The sequence below is a fragment of the Dermacentor silvarum genome, chromosome 1 (genome assembly GCF_013339745.2).
Source record: "Dermacentor silvarum isolate Dsil-2018 chromosome 1, BIME_Dsil_1.4, whole genome shotgun sequence".
Classification (NCBI taxonomy): domain Eukaryota; kingdom Metazoa; phylum Arthropoda; class Arachnida; order Ixodida; family Ixodidae; genus Dermacentor; species Dermacentor silvarum.
Window position 1 is genome coordinate 55,531,141 of NC_051154.1, and position 18,040 is coordinate 55,549,180.

The window sequence follows — 18,040 nt, forward strand, 5'->3', positions numbered from 1 at the left end:
TAGCATCATCCTTTAGTGTTTCCTTCACTTAGTACCCACGTCAGAACCCATTTGAGTGGTTTTTGAGTGTTATTTTTTTCGCTGAGTTATTGTCATTTTTGTTGAGTCATGCTCATGACTATGACTTCTAGCATCATCCTTTAGTGTTTCCTTCCCTTAGTACCCACGTCAGAACCCATTTGAGTGGTTTTATTGCGATAGCAATTATATGGACACTTCAACCGGATTTCTGCCGTCGTCGGCCGTCGCCGTGAGGTTCCGTATAAAGTCCAAGGGCGATAAAATCGTCGTCGCCGCGCGCCGCATGCGCGAGTGAAAGCGCGCAGGGGACGCGCGCTATCACGGAGAGCGAACGCACGGCGGAAAGCAAAGCAAACGCGACCTTCGTCGCTCGAAAGGCCGTGGGGGTATGGGAGGGAGGGAGGCGGGGCGACGCTCTGCTGCTGCATCAAATGTGTATCTTGCAACCGGGCGCAAGGGGAACTGGCCACTCAATCTCCCACGCGAAAGCAAGAAAGCGGGAAGGCAGCGTAGGAGGGAGGGGGGGCAGCTTCTACTCTGCCAACAACAGTGCTTGTACTTTGCCCGGCTGTGGCGGTCGCCCACACCGTCTCTTAAAAGCAATCTCCACACGGCTCTGACCTTAGTATGCGCTGTGCATTCGCCGCTCAGTTTCCGTTGAAGCGATAGACCGCACGACCTTCGCTCGCTGCGGTGGCTGCGCTTGTTGCCAGCGTTTTGACAGTCGTCTGCAGTCATTGGGTGCGATCTATTCATGTTTGCTTGTGCGCGCTGACACCACGCTTGTTAATTCAGTTAGTAAGCGAATGTGTCCAAGTTTATGCAGCCGATAAAACAACTATCCCTACTCCGAATAGCTCTTTATTAATTTGCTATCGCAATTGATGCTTCACCTTTCGGGCGAAACTGCGTCATTTTTGAGTGTTAATCTTTTTTAGATGAGTCATTGTCATTTTTGCTGAGTCATGCTCATGACTATGGCTTCTAGCATCATCCTATAGTGTTTCCTTCACTTAGTACCCACGTCAGAACCCATTTGAGTGGTTTTTGACTGTTAATCTTTTTTCGCTCCATTTTTGCTGAGTAATGCTCATGACTATCACTTCTACCATTCTCCTTTAGTGTTTCCTTCACCTAGTACCCCACGTCGGAACCCGTCTGAGTGGTTCTTGAGTGTTAATCTTTTTTCGCTGAGTCATTGTAATTTTTGCTGAGTCATGCTCATGACTATAATTTCTAGTATCATCCTTTAGTGTTTCCGTCACTTAGTACCCACGTCAGAACCCATTTGAGTGGTTTTTTGAGTGTTCATGTTTTTTCGATGGGTCATTGTCCTTTTAGGCGGATTTTTTATGACCTACATGACACGCATGTCGTGACTTGTGATTTATATCCGTCATACACGCTTGTCATAGTATGCCAATTTTGGTAAATACCAAGTTAACGATACGGCCATGAGAGCACCAAGACGTAGGCGGCTAGATAGATAGATAGATAGATAGATAGATAGATAGATAGATAGATAGATAGATAGATAGATAGATAGATAGATAGATAGATAGATAGATAGATAGATAGATACTGTCAAAGTGGCAAATGTTCGCCAAGGAATGCTTCGCATTTAATAAACATGACAGTATGGGGTTTTACGCGCCAAAACAACGATCTGACTATGAGGCACACCGTAGTGGGGGGCTCCGGAATAATTTAGACCCCCTGGGGTCCTTTAATGTGCACCTAAATCTAAGTACACGGGTGTTCTCGCATTTCGCCCCCATCGAAATGCGGGCGCCGTGGCCGGGATTGGATCCCGCGACCTCGTGCTTAGCAGCCCAACACTATAACCACTAAGCAACCACGGCGGGTACAACGGAACTGCATCAAACATTGACAGGAAACTCGAAGTGTTCAGTCATTTTGTATGTTTTCGGGGTTCTTGATAATATAGAAATAAACACAAGAGATATACTAACCCATCATTTCAAGATTGAAATGTTATTTAACCAGTAGACATCCTGGTTCACATTGGGCACATGAACCAATAGATTTTGGGTGAGAAATAAGTATATGGTGCGACAAAAAAAGAAAAAAAGAAAGTGAATCTGTTGTGCCGGAGGTTGGCCATTGTTGTGCTGTTTATGCCACAGCTCAAGGCCCGCAGTACCATTGCTTGCTCCGCTACTGGTGCGAGGCAGGAAGTTCGATTCTCTGGTTCGGCACTTCCTGACGTTCTGTGCCAGGCAGCTGAGTGAGAGTGGCGGCACGAGCCATTGACTAGCCCGTCAACGCGTTCTAAGGCACGTGAATGCCGCGGAACAGTCCAACCAAGGTTTGGGTGGCTTGCAGGAGCCCCACAGCATCTTAAGCCACCACGACAGGTACTTTTTTTTAAGAGTTCGTTTTGTGTCCTTGGGCGGCATGGGTGATTCGAGTGAAGCAGAGAGCAAGAATACCACAACTATGGGATGACAGAGTAAGCAGAGCAAAGAGAGCAAACGTATGGGATAACAAAGGCGGGTAGAAGTAACTTAAAAAAATTTTTTTGCCTGCCTTCTGACGTCCATGGCGAGCCTTAGTGTCAAAAGTTTCAGTCCAGAGTCATATATACATGAAATATTGACAAAATGCGCAACGGTTCCTTTACACAATTATGAGCACTTAGGCTGGTCGGTATGCTATTTCGAAGAAGATAATTTAAGCCTAGGTGCTTAGGGAAGAAGAAAGAATTGTCGAGACGAATAGTAACATGAATGATCAACTGCTTGAGTTCCTATAAGCGATTACGGAGTTGTTTCAGCATGCCAGCAGGCTTGATTTGAATCACGCTCAATGTACTCAGTAAAATTTCATTTCAGTGATTATCGCTCTAAGCTAGGTCGGATTTGTTTGGGCTTTTCCACAACGCTGCAACAATTGTCAAAAATTCGGTGATGTAAATATTGTTTCCCGTCATGAACAAAGACCGTGAAATCATTCAGACCGTGAAACCAGCCACCTTCCTGTCACTTTGTCTATGTCTTCTTCTCGATTTTTTCTACTTCCAAGTTTGCTGGCATTCCAAGTATAACCATGTACCAACTAGCCCAACAAGCCACTCTCATGACCGTGAAATCATGTTTTCTCAAATTTTCAAGTGGATCTTAACTTCCAAAATTCATTAGCTTTATCCATTCATGCCTACGCAAGCCACGAGAAGGCACGGGTCACGAGCTGAGAAGAATGAGAAGCAGAAGAAGAAGAAGCTCGTCGTTCGATCAGGGCTGATATCAGGACATCTACATCTTTGGACAGCCTGGGCGCTGCAAACGACGTCCCCGGTGAAAGTCAGCCATCGCCGTCGGCTTCGCTTCAGCAGAGGACCACCAGCACGCCCCTGCGAAGCATTCCGCGCCTTCTGTCACAGACGGCAGCAGAAGCGGCGACGGCGGTGCCTGCCGTGGCCTCTGTTCCTGGCGTGGGGAGTCCATCGATGAGCAGTGAGGTGCAGCATGCACAGCTATCAGCTGCGGTCGCGCATTCCGCGACCTCCAAACGCCTTCATGCTGTTCGCGCAGGAAAAGAGGCGGTCGGTGGCCGCTGAGAACCCAAACGAGAACAACCAGCGCGTGAGTAGCCGCTTTAGCAAGCGGTGGCGTTCTCTCAGCGCCGCCGACAAGGAGCCGTACCAGCGCACGGCGGCCGAAGCTGCCCCCGGCCACCGAAGGAAGCACCCGGACTACGTCTACAACCCGCGTGAGGCCCACCGGTGCAAGTGGCGGGAGAGCAGGACCAAGGCGATTGCCAGCAAGCCCAAGAGTGGCAGTTCCAGGGACCAGGAGCAGCAGCCGAGCATTTCCATGGCCATGGCCAAGGATCGAGGCACCCCAGAGTGCCAGCATCCGCCGGTGCTGCCGCAGAGGAACGAACACCGTGGAACCAGTACTGCCCGGGGCAGCACTTCGGGCGCTGGTCACGGAATGTCGCTCCTTAGGACGACGGCCACTGTCACGGTCACGGCATCAGCTCACTCGGCTGTGCGGCCCTACAACGTGCACCGGTTCCCCGGTCCTCTGCCACCATCACTGCGTGGAGCGAACAGAGAAAACACCGTGCCCACCCACCTGTTAACGGCAGCTGGCGCACTCAAACAGCCTAAAACGCCATATGCCCCACTCCTTGATAATCAGCCATCCCCCACGTTCCTGGAGGACAAAGACGACGAGTCGTCTGCAGGGCACGTCGTCGTTCGACCAGGGCGGATTCCTGGACACCCTAGGCTTCGCAGACGGCGCCCTATAGGCGAAGGTCACCAATCTTCGTCGGCCGCTGGCTCCAAAGCAGCATTGGACCTCCAGCATGCGCCTGTCAAGCGTTCGGTGCCTGCTGCTGTTGCAGACAGGGTATCAGCAGCAGAAGATTGCGCGGTCCTCATCCGCATTTTTGCGATTAGTGCGAATATTCCGGATTGCACTAAATAGTTCAAAAGTTATATTCATTATGTCAAAGAATGAAAAGGTGATGCAATGGCTGTGTCTTCTTGCTTTAATGATGAAACAGTTACGCTCTCTGAGGTGTCACGCATGACTGGCATAAATTACGATGAGATGTCTGTTGCAGACGCCTTCGGCTGGTCGAGACTATACGCCAGAGTAACTGCGGAGAAGAGTCAATACATTTCGCTTTCTCATGAAATGAAGTGGGATGCTATAGGAACTCGCAAGCTCTAATCTGTTACATGGTCAAACTAGTTTATTTGATCACCACATGTGATCTTTTGATAGCTATTGAAACAAAACCGTTTCTGGTTCAGCGGAGGTGGTCATAGTGGCTTTTATTAGCTAGTAATGACCCACATATAAAGTCATACGAATTGGCAAACCTCGCCCATCTCCTGAATTATCTCATGTGGAGACATATAGAGGTTCGCATCTTCATTGCCGCGTCGCAGAGGTATACCAGCACCGTCCTCTAATAGGCAGAGGAGACTTGTCATTCACATTATGTGGTAATGGATAACATGAAATTGTTGATGTCTAACTTGTTGCTATCATTGGATCTTCAGACTTGAACTGAACAAATTTTTCAATTAAATGCTAGGTTTGATCTTGAACTTGTAATTACCTAGATATTCTACGATGAATGGGGTCGCGCGCTTAGCGGCAGTTTTATAATAATACTTTGCTTGTTTCATCATAAAGATCCGATAGCAGAGAAAAATAATGGGGACGCATGGTTAAGCCAGCCATCGATATCGTTGTCGGACAAGGAATGTGCATATCTTCTTAGCACGTGCGCTCACCCTATATAATCGTGTTATTTTAAGTATTTTGCCGCTGTAGTCTAATTTTTTTTCTTAGCAATCTATTGTTTGCCTTTCGCTTTCTTTTAACTTTTATGCCTTGTTAACCTTCTCATTGGTATCTGACCACGGGTTCCTTGTGTTTCTATGTCTCGATCTTTTTCAAAATACTTTGTTTCAGCATTTCGTTAGAAATTCGTGGAGCCGCAACATTCATATGGGGACGGATTACCAGCGAAGCTGTTTAGGCTGCATACATGGGCTGCACACATTATGAAAGCATACATTTATTTCATACGGAACCAGATTACGCCGGTACCGAGCTTTGTTGCTCGCTTCGCCCCGTGAAACGCGATATTATCGCGGCTTGCTGTTCGCTTGCAAATGCGATTGGAAAATACGCTACCACGGAAGCTATCGACCAGCAGGCGAAATGCGAACGATAATTCGGCAGGGGCACTTAGGACTGCTTACGTGTGGGAATGCGAAAGCATTATAATCCCTTTGGTGAAACGTTTAGTCAGCCATATGGATGTGACGTGACGTGTGCAATAACGCACGCATTTGTCACACCTTTAGTTAGCCACAACCGTGGAGCCGCCGTGGCGTCGGGGAAGCGTGCTCGTCTCCCAACCCAGAAGCCGGGTTCGAATCTCACCCTGACGTAGTTTTATTTTCAAAGCTATTAATTTACTTTGTTTACAGGAACCTCCCTGAGAATTTTAATGTCAATCCGAACATTTTTACAGCGAAGCTGTTAAGGAATCAGTCTCAGATGGTCGTGTCCGCGTGTAGAAAAAAACTCTCATTGGCCGTATGCTGTATGTGCGAGTGAAAGCGCACGAGGGACGCGCGCTTTCACGGGGAGCGAACGCACGGCGGAGAGCAAATGCGACTTCTTCCTTCGCGCGAAAGGTCGCGGGGGAAAGGGTGGGAGGGAGGGGAGCAGCACTAGCAACGCGCAGAACTGTTGTAGACGGAGGCGGCGTTTTTCCCGCGTTCGCACCAAACGCGCGCGGCGTTGGTGACGTATTTATGAAGAACGTGCCAACCTTTGCCTATGGCGGTGTACCGTAGCGACCATAAAGCCATGGTCCCTGTGGTCACTAAATAAATTAAAACCACCGGATCATATATATTTCTCATTATTTAATAGTTCAAATAACCAATTTCACCATCACATCTTAATAGTCATAATTGGAAATATATAATTCTCACCATAGTACAGATAGTACAGCTTGGCTGGCCTTCCATCTCCACCCCAGGGGAAGGGCTGACAGTTTTTTACTTGTTTTTGCTCTTTGCACCGTCGGCCATTCCTGTCCACGCGTCATGATACGGACGTAAGCCGGCCAGGGTCCCCCCCCCCCCCCCCCCCCCACACACACACACACACACACACTGGGAATGCATGCGGGGCTGCATACGTGGGCTAGAGGTGAGCAGATTCACTGTAAAAACTACCATGCTTGCATGGATGTGAAAAATATTTCCTGAAGAGCACACGTGTAGTGGAAGTCTGTGCAACAACTGAGCATAGAGGTGTTACCTCCAGTACTTGCACCACCACCACCCGAGCCTAAATGAAGCATGCTCCACTTCTTTGTTATCGCGAAGATACGAGCCGCACAGAGATTCTTCGCTCGAGACGGATTTGATTGTGTCAGGTTTTCCAGTATAGTCGCTGCTGGAAAATTAACAGGTCAAAGAGTAATAAAAAAAGTTATGTCCTCAGTTCATTATGCTCGTGCATTAATGTGTGATATGAACGACCGTTGTCGGTACCTGCTACCCATGCATCCTTGAAGATACATTGCCCCAGCAACGCAATGGCCGAATACGCACATTAATTTCTTACCGTTTCTGTAGCTATGAGCCTGCCTGATAGCCCTTACAAGTTACCACAGGAAGTGCTACGCTGGCAGTCATGGCATAGTGCTGTTCTGTCTAACAGAATATGCAGGAGTAGCCGAGGTAACATCCAGCAACTTCAACTGCTGGGTTGTCTGCTCGCTAATGTCCGGTTCGTAAAAGACAGCACCCGCTGCTTACTGTGACACATCCAAGCATAGCTCAAGGGCTTGCAATTATCAGTAAGTATACAAGGAGTGAGTCCATTAATATGTCTTCAACTCGGTTTCGTGTGCATTAAGTGAATTTTCTGAGTGCATACGATAAAGAGGTAAGTGGTGTAAGCATCATGGCACAGAACGTGCCGGAAATTTCTCCCTGCATCCTAGTGTCTGCATTTCACTTTTGTGGTGCTAAACTTGCCAGGGTATCCCACTTGACATGAGTAGATCGCATATCACTAACGCTCCAAGAGAGATCAACAAGGCGACTAGACAAAAAGAGGTATTATGCCGCCATTCCAGCAAGCCCACTCTGGGCCTACTTAACAGTTCTGCTACATCAAGCGGCTGGTGACGTTTACCAAGTACCATCCTAAATGCCAGTACTCGCTGGAAATAATTGGTGTCACTAATAAATTTCAGGAGGAAGCAAGAAACCTCATTACTAAAATCCAGTGTCCCTGCGGGAATGAAGACTAAGCCCTCCACGTATGTGTAGACTTGCAGGTATACTCATATGCAATATACCCATGTGGCCCAGCACAAGAAAGCTTACAAAAAACAGACAGGTCTGTGTGCGTAGATGCAGATAGCTGCGCAGCTGCATTTTGCACGCCTTCCCTTGGTATTTCATCGTCTGGCAGGCTGGATTACTTAGTTTCGTCGACAACTGTCGACGACGGCAGGGATAACCGCCGCTCTTAAAGGGACTGACAATTGGCCAAAATGTGCTGTGAGACGTTGATGGAAATGAAATAAATGACCATGATTTATAGCGATAGAATCCAGCATGCTGTTCTCGATTTAAGTAGGAATTACAATTTTCTATTGGCGATGAAAATTTCAAAAACCAGTAAGTGGTGCGGCCTGACGGTGAAATCTTGGTACTCCGGATTTAATGCATGCGATTACTGTACGTACGTCGGCTGTTATTAAGTACAGCATACGTATTGCTTGAAAATGCAGTTCGTATATTATTAGACGCTTGCGCTTTATTCTATGCTTACTACGAAGTAAAGAAAGTCCGCACTAACGAGTGGCACACGCGTCCCACAATGCATTGCGGCGCACCTGCTGTTGTACGCTCGCGAGTTTGCTTGTAAGTACCCAGAGTTGTGTTGTCGCCCTGTGAGATACAAAATGCCGTCGACTAGGTGTGCCGTAAATGGGTACCAGTGCTGCAATATTAGCACACGCGTGGCTACGGCAACACGCTCAACTGCGTATCACGTGTAAAAGTGTCGTTTCGCGTCTGAGAACTTAACTTGGCTGGGCCAAAAAACACTCTTGACCAGATATTGACCAAATCAGTTAATTGGACAGGAAACCACGAAAACACGTAGCTATTACTGTTGAAAGAACTTAGTACTTCGGAAAACATTAATCGCAGGAGCAGCGGCTGCCTAAAAAAAAATGATGCTTTCTCACAGCTACGGCCGCACTTGTCGTCTGTCTCCCACCAATGCCGGCGTGTAATCGCTATCGCGCTCACATACCACTCTTTTCAGCATTTGAACACCCTGTGGCCTACAGAACAGACGTCTTCCATAAGCGAGTTTTGAAGAAGTATTCTCTGAAGCGCCTGGAGTGAAGAGTTCAACGCCTGTTGATAGCCTTCCTCCGAGAGACTGAATTGATAAAGGTTTGCTGAAACACCCGTGTAAATAGCGTAAGAGGTGCTCAAACGGAACAATTACCACCCGAGCACGCCAGGCTATCTCCGCTTGTTTCAACACCACCACCACTAAGTCCTCCATGATGACGCACGGAGCCGCTGTACGTTTCAACCCGCTAAGGAGAGCCTTGCGCGCTTCGAACTACGGGCCGTCTAAGAAGTAATGTTTGACATCACCATGAACGTAACATCACGAACACAATGGTGACATCGTCAGTTCTATCTTGTGTCCCGGAGGCGTTCGCGTTGACAGCGTGCGAATACGGTGCTACAGAGAGGGTTGTGAGGGGCTGTGTCCCTTGGTCACGCAAGGCTGATACGGTGGACAGCACAGGAGCGAATGGGGTTCAAGATAGCGAATATGGTTCGCGATAACGGTTCTCAATAGTCGCCGAGTGTTCCGAGGTAACTTCATTGTTGGCCTGTGCGTCAGTGCTATGACGTACATAACTGTCAGCAGCTTCGTTTGTTGGTGCGGTGAAGAGTGAGAGAGAGTGAGAAATAGAAGAGAGGAAAGGCAGGAAGGTTAACCAGACGCACGTCCGGTTTTCTACCATGCACTGGGGCAAGGGGGTATAGGTATGAAAAGCGAGAGGAGAGAGAGAGAGAGAGCAGTTTCGCGTACATTTGAAGGTTCGCATCGAGTCTACAAGCGGTCGCCAAGACCTGTCAATTTGAGGTGATACAATAACGCTTTCGTGGCTTTCTGTGCCATCGATGTGTACGGACATTGTTCAAGGATCTTCATGTCCGAAAATGGTCTAGAGTCCAGCCGGTTCAGTGCTGTCCGGAGAGGTTCACGCTCGACGTCGTACTGGGGACAGAGACATAAATGTGTTAAATCGTTCCTATCGTTCCACAAGACTCGCACATGGGCGTACCCCCCATTCCAATGCGCAACGAATAGGCCTTTATAAATGCCACCCCAGGTTAAAGCCATTGAAAGTCCAAGTCCAACTGCGGAGTCCAACTGCGGAGCTTCTTTAATCTGCATATTGAACCTAGGAACCTAATTTCTGCGGGAACCCCTGATGTGGCGCACGGGATGCTAGCTTGCAGTGAAATAATACAAAAAGAAGTAAACGTTTGCCTAATACCGAAATATAGGAGACGTTGATGGTAGGGCAGATGGATATAGTATGAGCATCCATTTAGAAACGGAGTACGGCTGCTGGCGCCAAGCTTGTTATTTTTACCGTTACTTAGCGTTTATTATCCACCCCGCTTTTGAGTCAGTGTTCGTGCTAAGAAAGCAGCAACGCTGGTAACGCTATCTTGTGATGATTAATTGAACCACTAATCTTAAGAAAATATTTTGTTTGTGTTGCGTCGTTGGTCTCTCAGAAGCGGAGAAATGAAAATAAATCCATTATATGGCTGATAATTGTTGCTGCCGACGCCTTCGCACCAGCAGAGATGTATAACATGGTCGTTTTAATTTTAGTGGTGTGCGCTCTAATGGACATAAGTGTCACAAGGTGGCGCCACCAGAGGTGCTACGCACGTCCGTGCTTCTAATGTTCCGGAATTTCGTAAACTGTAATATATTCACGGACAAGCTTCCGAATATCACAACCTGTTGCACTTTGCAAATTTAGGTTCCCGCAAAGAAACTTCAATTACGACACTTTCTCTTATCACCGTGAAATAACCTGATTAAGTCGGGCTACTCATAACGTTCCAGGAGACGGTGTCGCGAATGCCACAGCACTATAGGTTCGCGATCCCTGTCAACGGAGCCAACATGCACGCAACGCCTATACATCTTTCTAAGTGCTTGAGCACCAAGGACTCTGCATATACATGTATATGTCACAGGTGTAGAGCTCTTGGTGGTAATACCAGTGTTCTTCAGACGCTTGGTAGCCATTCTAGCGTAATTAAATCATACACCGTCAGACCAGATGACCGAATGAGCCGGGCGCTCCCTTATACCACTGTCGGTCCTCGGTTCTTTGCTTTTGTTGTAATTGAGCTATAATGGCTTCACGCCAACTATAGCCAAAGTATCAGCCAACTTACCCAAGAGCCGGTAATTTTGATCTTCAGATGACACTCCATGGACTCAAAATACCACGGCGACTCTGGTAGCTGTCTTCTTCTCGACAACAGGTGGCTGATGTTTCTGAAAGTATCCAGAGCAACAAAAGCACGAGACTCTTTCATTCCTCAGGAGTGTCGGAGTATAGAACTCTTGTGCTAAACTGGTTAACCTCCCTGCCTGGTATCAGACTCGCTAAAACGGCAAAGCGGTGGCGCCAACCTCTTAGAGTGAAGCTGACGGAGTGAAATGTTGGGAATTGTAGAGGAGTTTTTCATTCGCGGTTGCCAGTGTTGTCCCAAGGGCAATTCTGGGGCCTTTTATATACTGTATAGTGATTCCAAAACATGTACTCTGTTTTGGCCGATGAGGATATAGGCAGCTGGTAGAGTATTCGGTTGATAACAAGGGTTGATTGCTGCTTTACCATGGACACCGGATTTCTTTCCCAGTGTGCACCAGTGATTCACCGAAACACGTTGAGACGAGGGAGAAACTACGTAACGATGACACCACAGCGCTCCACCACGGCATCTGTATAGTCTTGGTGCGTGGCACCAAGAAAACGCATTGCCAATACTTGCCTGCTTGACTGACAAGTATCCGAGGCTGAGTGTCAAGTTCGCTGCCCTTCGGTGCAATCCAAGAAATATAACAAAGCTCAATTTGTTCACTGATGTCTTCAAGCCAACTGTCACCAGGTTAGCCTGTGTGCCCAGAACAATCATCTGGGCTATTGACTGCTAACGTGTTAACTGCTGAACCAGAGACAAATATCGTCACATATCAACACTTAGACATTCTTCAATGGATGCTGGCAATGTTTATGTTTACCTGGGAATACGCCCAGCATGTTATTACAGATGGCCAGGGTGCATGAAATGACTCGTTCATACATAATACAAACGCACGCAAATGTGCAAGTAACGCGCAGACTCATGTATACATTGTCATCAAAGCTTTGAGCAAACCACCAATACAACATTAAATAGATAGGGAAACAGGAAACTGTCTTGTTGCTCGCTTTGGGAAAATGCAATTGTGCCATTTGGCGTCATTCCTGATTTCAGCTGCCATTACCTGACTCCACGCGCCCGCCACTCACGAGAGTGATTGGCGCGATAACTGGACGATCGCAACTGCGACAGCCAATAACCGGCGCCACCTATACGTAAGATAAGTTTTGCTGATACGGACCCTGGTTTCTTGGTTTCTTGTAAGGAGGTGGGGCTCTAACACACTGATTCATTGCGCCGTTAAGACGTCTCTAATGAGACAATGATACCACTTGCGCTCTGCCAACAACCTTTTTTCGTGTTAAAATGTGAGTGAAATGACGTTCACTGAACTATTATTTAATGTAAAACAAATATCGATATTGGCCACTACTCACTCACTCACTCACTCACTCACTCACTCACTCACTCACTCACTCACTCACTCACTCACTCACTCACTCACTCACTCACTCACTCACTCACTCACTCACTCACTCACTCACTCACTCACTCACTCACTCACTCACTCACTCACTCGTCATTGCTACTCTCCGCTATGCAATTAACAAAAAAAAAAGGCATGAGCGCACGTGCAGAAAAAGAATAACAACAATGTGGACATGCTAATCTAAGCGCTACTTGCGCTAAAGAAATGCGAAATCCCTGCGGGGATTATTTTTCTCGTTGTGCTTCCTTTTCTATAAAGCCGCTTTAATGTTGCAGGAAACGTCGCTGGCATAGCCGGGCATTTGCCAAAAAGACGTCGGCAGTAATGAACAAGCTTCCAGTTGACAGAGAGAAATATCGAGAAAAGTTGAAAAAAAAAAAAAAAAAAAAACTGCACCGCGAGCGTCATATTCCCGTTCTGACTACAAATCGCTGAGCGTGAAAGTGCTTTTCCGAAGCTGGTCTTGTCCCGCGTAATGAGGAGATTAGCAGTAAGCTCGGAGGCTGGTGGGCGTAAAGCAATAATCCCATCGACACACGCTAATCCTCATCTGGTTGTGCCATTTTTTGACGGGCCGGTGGCGGCTTGAAATCTGCAAATTAAAACACCCAGCTCTTTTATGAACAGCGGAGCATGGTTCCCCTTGGAGTGGCAACATGCACACGTCAGTTTCTCTCCCTTCCTAATTTTACAAGGTGCACTGTGCTTGAGCCTGAATTGTTTTTGTCATACAGGCTGTTCTTTCAAGCTCGTTTGACGAATAAACGCGTTGTATGAAAGGTGTTTTACAGGGCCGAACGCGTGCGGGTGCAGTTACCCTGTCGCACCATTAAACTGTTGTTTAAGATCTATGCATAGCAATGCGAGCCAAAGAAAAAAAAAACAAAGAAAAAGAAATATGGAGGTTAATCAGGTTGCGCAGGGTTTGCTATCCTGCATTAGGGAAGGGGGAAGTGTGAAGAATGGAAAAAAGGGAAAGGGAAATGAAAGGGATAACAACTAATGTGCGCGTATACAAGAAAGAGCAACAAAGAGGGAAAGGTAGGGAGGTTAACAGAGGACGTGCCCGGTTGGCTACCCTACACTTGGGGAGGGTGAAATGGCAAGAGATAAAAAGAAAAGAGAATAAAAATAATGAAGAGTCAGTCATTCGCAGAGCGCGCATATACTCTTATGAAAGCTCTTCTGAGGTGAATTCCGATGTAATGACATTCCCGTTTACAACACGTAATGTTCTTTTGCTGTCTACTCATTAGAACTACTCCAACTCCCTTTATGTAAATTGAAATTATGAAAAAAAATATATAGCTGCTTATATATACCTGCCGTCAATGTATCCTGGTAGGGCTAACTAGACCGGATAGTCGCATCAATAGTATGCGATATATTGATGCAGCCTTAACAAAGCTGCGCTCTTGCCTCGGAGCGCAGAGGATTGTAGGACTGAGAAGCAGGAAGCTAACTCTGCAGTTGTTAGTGCAAGGGTTCCATTTCAATAAGTGCTCACGGAGCTCTTTACAATTTGTCAAATAACTGCGCCAGCCTCAGTTTTAGTCTACAGATTCAGCGGTTCCCCACGCAGGTGGGCACAGACAATGGGGTGGCCGATAGCCTTACTTGCGATGCCTTGGAACTTCGGCCAGGAAGTAAGGCTCCTCCAGAACTCACCAGCTCTTTAATCAAGCCATTGCCAGCCATTTGCAATCTTTATGCTCTCCATCTCTCCAGCTTTGTGCGACGAAGGGACTAAGAAGGCCTATTCCTTCCTCTGAAAGCGTAACTCACAAGACGACAGGGAACACTGATCCGACAGGCTCAAACAAACACGTTGCTTACTCCTGCGTGGCGCCATACAATCTATGGCGGCGTGGGGCCTCCTCTGGAATGTGCGCACTGCAGAGGTTACCTTAATACAGCCCATATACTTTCGAATTGCGCCTTTCTTTTACCTCCTCTCCCCCATTCTCTCATTTTGCCCCTTTCTGCGGCTTTGCTACATGTGCCTCACCGGCAGACGATCAGCGGTTCCTGGCAGCCACCATTGAAGCGGCTCTCAAACATCATGACAGTGGACCTAAGCAAGATTTGCCTTTTGTTAAACTCCTGTCAGTGACGTCCTGGCCTTGCACGACAACGTGATGCTGCAAGATGGGAGGGAGGCCCTATACGGAGGGACTCTGCTCGGAAGGCCATCGGCAATTGGAGCTGAATAAGGTTTTGCTATCTCTCTCTCTCCGCAAAGCGTAAACGCGTACCCGAGCAAACACGTACAAGATGTGTGGCCTGTAGAACTAATGGGGATCATCATCATCAGTCTATATTTATGTCGACTGCAGGACGAAGGCCTCTCCCGGCGATCTCCAATTACCCCTGTCTTGCGCTAGCTGATTCCAACTTGCGCCTGCAAATTTCCTAACTTCATCACCCCACCTAGTTTTCTCCCGTCCTCGACTGCGCTTCGCTTCTCTTGAAATCCATTCTGTAACTCTAATGATCCACCGGTTATCCATGATACGCATTACATGGCATGTCAATTAGAATATTGGTTATCCCCGTTTGCTCTCCGATCCACACCGCTCTCTTTCTGTCTGTTAACGTTAGGCATAATATTTTTCGCTCCATCGCTCTTTGTGCGGTCTTTAACTTGTTCGCGAGCTTCTTTGCTAACCTCCAAGTTTCTGCCCCATATGTTAGCACCGGTAGAATGCAATGATTGTACACTTTTCTTTTCAACGACAGTGGGAAGCTCCCAAGCCGTATATGGCAATGCCTGTCGTATGCACTGCTACCCAATTTTATTCTTCTGTAAATTTCCTTCTCATGATCAGGGTCCCCTGTGAGTAATTGACCTAGATAAACGTACTCCTTTACAGACTCTAGAGGCTGACTGGCGATCCTGAATTCTTGTTCCCTTGCCAGGCTATTGAACATTATCTTTGTCTTCTGCATATTAATCTTCAACCCTACTCTTATACTTTCTCGGTTAAGGTCGTCAATCATTTGCTGTAATTCGTCCCCATTGTTGCTGAATAGGACAATGTCATCCGCAAACCGAAGGTTGCTGAGATATTCGCCATTGATCCTAACTCCTGAGCCTTCCCAGTCTATAAGAGCTTGAATACTTCTTCTAAGCATTCAGTGAATAGGATTGGAGAGATTATGTCTCCTTGCCTGACCCTTTTCTTCATAGGCAACTTTCTACTATTTTTCTTGTGGAGAAACAATGTAGCTGCGGAATCTTTGTTGCGGAATTCCCCAATATATTCACGTAAGCCTCCTGTACTCCATGATTACGCAATGCCTCTATGACTGCTGGTATCTCTACTGAATCAAATGCCTTTTCATGGGGATATTGATCATTCATTGTTGGAGTTTGCTGGACTCGGAGCGCAAAACTCTGGTTGAGGCAATTAAGCGTGAAAGTTCTCCACACGCTGTATAGTATAAATGGCACTAAGTTCCCGCAAAGACACCGGAGATTTGGGAGGCAGGTGCCTAGGTTCCTCCTGAAGATTCTTGCGATTTGGACTTCGGTTATGAGTGGTCATGCTCAGTAGATTCAGTTGAGGGTGTTTTGTCGGGAAGGTAGGTGCGCCGACGCCGCATATTGCGATGGATGGCTCACAAGCTGCCGGCTTGCGTCCTGTTCTGCCACACTGTGAGCGTTGTCTTGTTAGCCGGTCCCGCACTGTGCTTTAGATGACGAACTGAACGACGTGCCTATATATTCTAGTTTCCTTAAGTTGAGCTAGAAGGCGATGCTCGGGCGAACCACTTGCCGGCAAGACTCGCAAGGCCAGAACTGCCTCCAGCCAACATCCTCCTCTGCTTCTTAGTGAATGGTCTGTTCAAATTTTCGATCGGCCGTCACGTACGCTATTTTCGGCTTGTCGCCCATGTGCATTGGAATCTGACCATAATTCAACAGAAAAGAAGAAGAGGCCACATAAGGGCAATTCTATGGGATCAATACGTGGAAACGGGCTCATATCCTTTTTATGCACGGCTCTGAAGAAGCGATGACCAACGCAAGGTCGCCACGTACCGTCTTTCTTTTTCACCAAGGTATCACCAGGACTGCCCAAGGGCTTGGTGATTTTTGAATTACTCCCTTATGTAAAATTTCTCAGATTTGTTCGCGTATTATCTATATCACCCGGTGGGCGCGACACGGTTTTTTCTATTCGAGTGGGCAGGTCCTGTGTTGATCCGATGGCAGTTTCTAGAAGCTGGAATGGCGAGCCGTCTTGCAGCGCAATGTTGAAAACCGGTAACTGCTTCAAGAAGGCCACTAAAGCATGACGCTTATGGGTGCCGAGAGATTTCTTGACCATGAAAAAAGCCTTCGCGTCTATTGAGCTCCAGTTACCGGCTTCGTGCGTACGCGGAACTTCTCTAATCACGGCCAAAATTCCTGGTGGGTCTTCTGGGAATGAGGCGAACTTCAAGCTCTGAGGTAACACTGCAGCATTACCGGAGTAGTTTATTGCCAGAGCGCCATGTGCGCCAGTTGAGCACAGATACCATGCAATGCGGGTCTAAAACATTTTTCTTTAAGCAATGCGTATGAGGAGGTTCCACTGCAGCATCAAACGAATCCCAAGTCGGGGAAAAACCGTCCGTTTCGAGTTATACCTTAATATTTTAATGCGATAGCAATTATATGGACACTCCAGGCGCATTTCTGCGGTCGCCGTCGCCGTGATGTTCCGTATACAGTCCAAGGGGGGCAACATCGTCGCCGCGCGCCGTATGCTGTATGTGCGAGTGATAGCGTGCGAGGGTGAGCAGACGAAGGCGGCTCAATCTCGCGCGCGCAAGGGAGGAAAGCGGGAAGGAAGCGCGCCGTCTTCCGTCGCGTGCAAGGCACCACGGGGAAAGGGAGGGAGAGGGGGGGGGGCATTCTATTCCGGCGGCTGCTGCGTATGGCGCGGCCGCGCAGGCCCTATCTTGAAAGCGATCTGCGATTGGTGACACAGTGCACCGAGTGCTGATAACTTCGTGTGCGCTGTGTTTTCGCCGCTTAGTTTGCGTTGAAGCGAGAGGCAGCACGAAGGCCAATTCGCTCGCTGCTGCCGCCACGCTTCCTCACTCCACTGTTTTTACAGCGAGTTTCCGCAGTCATCCAGTGCGATGTGTTCGTGTTTGCTTGTGCGCGCGTGACCCCATGCGTGTTAATTTAGTTAGTAAGCGAATGTTCACAAGTTTATATGGCCGATAAAACTACTATCCTTACTTCGTATAGATGTCTACTAATTTGCTATCGCAATCGATGCATCGCGTTTCGGGCGAAACGGCGACCTCTTTAGTCGCTGTTGCTTTTATGTGCTATCTTCATTAGCTGACCAAGCAGAATCATCAGCTCGCTTGTAAGCTGTCACGCTTCAGTGGTATATATAAAAACCACTGAAAAGTGAAATCTTCTTTCTCGACCAAAGTGTAAGTAAGCTCTCTAATATGCACACCAGTTGTTGGTATATGGTCCACGCCGCAGAGCTCATAGCGGA

General features: G+C 47.6%; 1 protein-coding gene across 1 annotated transcript; it reads left to right on the plus strand.

The window, feature by feature from the left end:
- Positions 1-3,509: 3,509 nt before the first annotated feature.
- On the plus strand, positions 3,510-4,478 carry LOC119439717 (transcription factor SOX-1). The gene has a single exon (XM_037704858.1). The coding sequence runs from the start codon at positions 3,510-3,512 to the stop codon at positions 4,476-4,478; it is 969 nt and encodes a 322-aa protein (XP_037560786.1).
- The last annotated feature ends 13,562 nt before the right edge of the window (positions 4,479-18,040 follow it).